The 6619-nt window shown below is 37.4% G+C and overlaps 1 protein-coding gene across 1 annotated transcript in view; it reads right to left on the bottom strand.

The window, feature by feature from the left end:
* Positions 1 to 6522, bottom strand: part of DNAJA2 (DnaJ heat shock protein family (Hsp40) member A2) — a 14821-nt gene extending 8299 nt beyond the window's left edge. Inside the window, exons 1-5 of the mRNA XM_035893594.1 lie at positions 5213 to 6522; positions 4132 to 4191; positions 2944 to 3167; positions 1492 to 1572; positions 1077 to 1183 (exon numbers count right to left, since the gene is read on the bottom strand). Of these exons, the coding sequence (XP_035749487.1) occupies positions 1077 to 1183; positions 1492 to 1572; positions 2944 to 3167; positions 4132 to 4191; positions 5213 to 5215 (475 nt within the window). The 5' untranslated portion in view covers positions 5216 to 6522. The remainder of the gene's footprint in view (positions 1 to 1076; positions 1184 to 1491; positions 1573 to 2943; positions 3168 to 4131; positions 4192 to 5212) is intronic.
* Between the last annotated feature and the right edge of the window lie 97 nt (positions 6523 to 6619).

The raw sequence follows: 6619 nt of genomic DNA, 5'->3' as shown, positions 1-6619 counted from the left end.
GCTGTCTGATCATGATACGTACACCTCTACCCCGGCAAGCATTACATTTCTGAACAGCTCCAGCCTTCCCTCCCTGCCTAGAATAGAAAGCACCAGTTGCATGAAAAGTTTCTCAGAAACATATGACAAAAAAACCCCTACATCTGTAGGTTAACATGCCTAATTGCACTACCAATTATAATTACATCCTCTCCTCCTCCCTTCCCTCCCAAAGCCCTTGAACAGTTCCAGGTCCATCAATAGTATCATTCAAGTTCAACAATTTTCTAGTCTGAGAGCAGGCTCCAGTAAGTCAAATACTGATAAAGATCTGACATAGGAGATTCTTCATTACACGGTATGCCAAAGCAGCAACCAGAGAACTCAAATATATAAACAAACTTACCCATTACACGCACTACAAAGGACATTCTTGCTAAGTTGTAGTTTAGTTGTCTTTCCATTATACAGATCTTCTAAAGAGACTCTACAAAATAAAGCATTTCTCCTGGGTTATCATTTAACAACTTACTTTCCCCATGTAATTAAAATACTTGCTTAGGACAAATTAAAGAAAAACAGATCTTCATAAAAAGACTAAATCTGCTATTAAAATAAGGTTTTAAAGCACCATTTTCACATTCACAATGAGTCATTAGAAACTATTGCACACTATGAATATACACATGCATACATAGTTTCAGAGAAAAGCTGAAATTGCTAGTGTTTCTCAATAGGAAACAAGGCAATCTAGCATTTTAGGTTTTATTATATAGTCATAGTTTGGCTTTTTTTTTTTTTTTAGTTCTACCAGGCAGGTGAGAAACAAACCTCTCCAGAGAGTCCTGACAGTATTTATAGCATGCATACATAAGAATACATATGGAATAGTTACTACTGTATTGGGCTTTCAACACGAGATAGTTTAGTGAGGAGGGGTCAGCATGTCCCCAAGGCCACTTAATTCTTTAGATTTGTTCATGTTTCAGGTTTTTTTTAGAAGCTTTCAAATACACTATCACACTCCAAAAACCTTCATATATTGATAGAAGTTTATGAACACATTTAGTGTTTCTCCTAAAAGGGTTTGTTAGCACATAAAAACTGCTGAACCATTCCAGGAGCCAGCTGTCTGATCATGATACGTACACCTCTACCCCGGCAAGCATTACATTTCTGAACAGCTCCAGCCTTCCCTCCCTGCCTAGAATAGAAAGCACCAGTTGCATGAAAAGTTTCTCAGAAACATATGACAAAAAAACCCCTACATCTGTAGGTTAACATGCCTAATTGCACTACCAATTATAATTACATCCTCTCCTCCTCCCTTCCCTCCCAAAGCCCTTGAACAGTTCCAGGTCCATCAATAGTATCATTCAAGTTCAACAATTTTCTAGTCTGAGAGCAGGCTCCAGTAAGTCAAATACTGATAAAGATCTGACATAGGAGATTCTTCATTACACGGTATGCCAAAGCAGCAACCAGAGAACTCAAATATATAAACAAACTTACCCATTACACGCACTACAAAGGACATTCTTGCTAAGTTGTAGTTTAGTTGTCTTTCCATTATACAGATCTTCTAAAGAGACTCTACAAAATAAAGCATTTCTCCTGGGTTATCATTTAACAACTTACTTTCCCCATGTAATTAAAATACTTGCTTAGGACAAATTAAAGAAAAACAGATCTTCATAAAAAGACTAAATCTGCTATTAAAATAAGGTTTTAAAGCACCATTTTCACATTCACAATGAGTCATTAGAAACTATTGCACACTATGAATATACACATGCATACATAGTTTCAGAGAAAAGCTGAAATTGCTAGTGTTTCTCAATAGGAAACAAGGCAATCTAGCATTTTAGGTTTTATTATATAGTCATAGTTTGGCTTTTTTTTTTTTTTTAGTTCTACCAGGCAGGTGAGAAACAAACCTCTCCAGAGAGTCCTGACAGTATTTATAGCATGCATACATAAGAATACATATGGAATAGTTACTACTGTATTGGGCTTTCAACACGAGATAGTTTAGTGAGGAGGGGTCAGCATGTCCCCAAGGCCACTTAATTCTTTAGATTTGTTCATGTTTCAGGTTTTTTTTAGAAGCTTTCAAATACACTATCACACTCCAAAAACCTTCATATATTGATAGAAGTTTATGAACACATTTAGTGTTTCTCCTAAAAGGGTTTGTTAGCACATAAAAACTTCAACTGAATGCATTGAGAAAAGGTTGCCTGGCACCAGTGTTTACAAATAACAACAAAGCCAAAGCTAATTAATAATATAGCCTGCAGTACTAGCTACTAAACTAAGCAAGCATGTAAAAGTAAACAGACTTTGCTAAGCAGTTTGCCAACCACAGGAAAGATGCAGCTTAACTTTAAGAACTTAGGACCTGCTCAGCAGGCAAAAAGCCAGTCATGACTGCAAGCAGGTATCTACAAAACACAATTAGATGTGATATGCAAACATGGCTTTAAAAAAAAACCAAACAAACCAACAACCAACCAAAACCAAACCCACCACACACACTTTTCCATTAATTATGCAGTTCACCTTCAGTTCCAGCTGGTATTATGCTATGAATGCAAGTCAACTTAAGTCTTTCCAGAGCCTTAGTGTCTCTGCTGCCCTAAGAATCCAGCCAGCAAGTAGTACTTGGTTGTTGAGTGCTTTTTCAGATTAGAACTTCCAAACATAATTAAGGAGCAAAAGCAATGAAAATAATACTAATAAAGTATATACAGGCTAATAACCAGGCAAAGCAAAGTATTAAGTAGTCCATAAGATTAACCAATCATGAAAAGTAACTCAAGATGCCTGCTTTCTGGGCTACATACAACATGCAGGTCTGAAAAGTAGGTGCAGACTGAGAAGCATATCAAGAATATGAACTAGCAGGGTCAAGTACTGATCAGGAAAGCTTGAAAGTACACACTGCAGTATTAAGATACTCACTTGAGTGGATGCATCATATCTTCTCCTCTTCTTCTACCATTACGACTTCTACTTTGACCACCCATGAAATTGAACAATCCACCACCAAAGATATGGGAGAAAATATCGTCCATTCCACTGCTTCCACCACTACCTTCTCGGAGACCCTGTTCTCCATATCTATCATATAACTCACGTTTCTCTGGATTTGACAATACTTCATAGGCAAAGCTTATTTCTTTGAACTAGAAGAGGAACAGAGTCAAAACAGTGCACGATAATTTAGAACTTCAAGGGAGTTTCCTGCCCAGCATGAACACCCAATTAAGAAGGTACAGAACAGTTCGGTTTTCCACCCTCATTCTAATATGCAAGACTTAAAAGTCAGACTTGGGCTTAGTTGTGTCACCTCTTATCATAAAACAAGGCATTTTATTGCAAAACTCTGTTGACTTTATTCATTGCTGTGCCTAGCATAAGACAGTTTTCTTACAAACAAAAAAAAAATCCAACCAAAGAAGAAAACCCTCAATTACGCAGTATTGCAGTAGCCAACAGTCAAAAACCCCCCCCCAGTTACATACTAATGGCAAAGACTTCAAGATATGTTAGGCACTTAAAATATGCTAACAGTTGAGCAACTTCTAAAATGCACATTAATGCGTTTGTCCTCAAAACAAATGAACATCTTTTCATAGTCATCTCTGCTCACCTCTGAACAACCATCAGAACCTCAGTTCTGTTAAACAGAATGAGCTGAATCAACTTAATTGACTTTTTTTAATTGCTATTAGCATAACAAACCTAATTCAACCTTCCCACATACGTAATTTGTTACATGCTGCAGCAGTTTCAAGAACCTCCACACATATATTTTTCTATGTTGGAAAAACTTGGAAAACTGACTCTGTCTTTTTCTAATACCTATGTAGATGCCAATGCCAGCTGTCATCACTTCAGCAGATGAAGAGAGGCAGTTTTTCCCTCAGCACTACCTTCTCAACCAATTTGACTTAACCAACTGCTGCATTTTTTCCATGAGGTACACTGGTAGATTTTGAGATTAGGAAGAAGTAGGGTTGGGTTCCCTCTCACAGTTATTATTTTTGAACAACTTGTAACAGCAAGTCCCCAACACCTGTCCCTTGGATGCCACTCTAATAGCAAACTTCAGGAGTTTAAAAAAAAAAAACAAAAAAAACCTCTTACTTTGTCCCCCGCATTTGGATTCTTATCAGGATGGTACTCCTTGGCCAGCTTTCTGTATGCCTAGTTGAAAGAGGTACAAAATTAGTTTAAATTTTGATTAATCAGTTCTTTTCTGAGAAACTCAAGTACTGTCCTCAGGAAGAAAGAAAACCCTAATAAAGCAAGGTGAGAAAATGAGTGTTTTGAAATCACTCAGATTGAAATGCTACATAAAAAATCCTGACATTGCTGTATGCATAAATTAACTACACTTGGATTTAAACACAACTATAGCACACAATAGCTAGAACTAGTTTTCCTGCTTGTTTTCATTAACTTAAAGGAAGATTCACATCGGGCTTTCATTAAAATTACTTACTCTACAGAACACACTCAAAACCTACAATATGACAATTTAAGTTTCAACCCATTTGCCTTTCACCTCAGTCACAGCAATACATTAACAACAAAATGGCTGCCTCAGCTTCTCATTCAACCGTATCAGTCAGTCCTCACAATCATTTTTTTCTTCCTTACCTATCAATAATGGAAGATTTCATCTCACTTTGAACTAAGGATATGAGTTACACGTGCAGAAATCTACAGATCGTTGCTTTTCTTTAACTTCATTGTTCTAGAACAGTAGGGGGAATAAGTACAGCCAAATCTCCAGAAAATTTTTCAGAATGCTTTTTTTGACCAGTACTGTGACTCTCAAGACCATCACTTTTTCTACAGCAGTACTTCATCTCTTTTGCTTATACTTTAGAGTATCAAAGCAAATAACAGGACAGGCAGAGACTTTTCCTATAATTCGAGGTTTTGACAGTAAAGACCTCAACTCTTCCCCCATTCCACCTCCACACCCACCAGTAACAATCAGGGGACAGATGTTAATAAATTACATGGTACACAGTCTTACATTTTTCATTATACGTATAAAAAAGCTACAGTGATGCAACCACAAACAACTGAAACACTGTTCTTAGAGCAGATTTTTCAAAAGCTCTGTTTCTGTAGAACTCAGCATCTAAATTAGCTCTTTAGGACTACAGCATTAAGAGAGCTTTACACACAAAGCTTTACGGAGATCACAACTTTCCATTTTGTACTGGAGTAAGATTCCTTTTTTGTATCTGCAGTTACTTCTCTACTGATTATCTTGAAATACTCCGTACTTCTGCATACAATCAAGAGATAAAGTTTGGTAAGGAACAAATAAAACAAAAATAGAACATTAATATTACAAGCCAAATATTCTAAACCACAGTAAGCGTAAAGAACAAAAACCACAGGTCTTATAGGGCAAATTACCCACCAGTACCAAAGCATCATTTTCCATAAAGCTACATGTTATGTAAAAATGGATTTTCCCCACATATTTTAAGAAGTCTAACAAAGAAAAAAAAAACCCAACAGAACACTAAACTGAAAACCTACATAACATTATCTAATCAGGAAAAAAGGAGCTTGCATGGTGATCTTTAAAAAGAGAGAGCACTCATGTCTTTGCTGATAACAGCGTTCCAGTTTAGAGCAATTCTGATAACTACACATGGCCCAAAAGGAAACTACAGCTATTTATTTAATCAGAGATGCAGAATCAAGGTGTATGCTGGCACTGTGTTATAACTTCAATAAAAGTTAATTTAACTAATCTGTGTTAAAGCCTGTTCTCTCAGCCCCTTTTGATTAAGCTGTTACCTATTTGTTTCCACTTTCCTATACTGCTATACAGGTCAAAAAAAAATCAGATTAATAAAGCATCCATGTGACCTCTCAGTGACACTAAGATATAGGTGAAATTCTTGCTGTTGCAGGCAGTTGGAACCTTCACATTCCATGGTAAGTCTAATCTATAGCAACTAATGTTAAGCAGCACAGGTTATTCCAGGTGGAAGACTGCTGTCAGTTTTTCATTTTTACAGGACACGGATACCTGTAGGAGAATTCCATAAAGGAAAGAAAAAAAAAAAAAAAAAAAAAAAAAAAAAAGATCTACTTCCTTGTGTTCAGTATACAGCACTATTTTCTCACCGTATGCCTCCCACCTCTAACACTATTTCAACACTGCAATTGCCTACCCCTGCACAAATTAGGCTGCAGCAGGCATGATGGGTAACACATAGTTGTTGATACCAGCACCACCCATCAGCGGAAGCAGGTCACTGCTAGTAAACTGTCTAGTTAATTATCCTCCCTCACGTGTAAATTGTCTTTAAGTCCTTTTAAACAAAAGTGGTTGATACACTACAGAATGAAATTGTTATATTGATGACCTGGCTTCAGGTTTTCACCTCGCTTCTTTGTTTACCTTACCTTGTCGCGCTCGGCCTAGGAGGAATCAAATACATGAGAAAAACGAAACCTTACTAAGGCCTACACGTGGGGCAGACAATGGCTCCAGTTAGAACCTACCGGTCCTTCACCAGGGTTGTTACGCCCAAAAATCGTTTCTTCCACCGGCCGCGAATGCCGCTCTGCCGCGCGGGAGGGACGCGGCGCTGCG

This window comes from Egretta garzetta, unplaced genomic scaffold (genome assembly GCF_000687185.1).
Source record: "Egretta garzetta isolate BGI_Z169 unplaced genomic scaffold, ASM68718v1 scaffold354, whole genome shotgun sequence".
NCBI classification, from domain to species: domain Eukaryota; kingdom Metazoa; phylum Chordata; class Aves; order Pelecaniformes; family Ardeidae; genus Egretta; species Egretta garzetta.
Note: the sequence above shows the minus strand (reverse complement) of the source record. Positions and strands in the feature narration are given on the sequence as shown.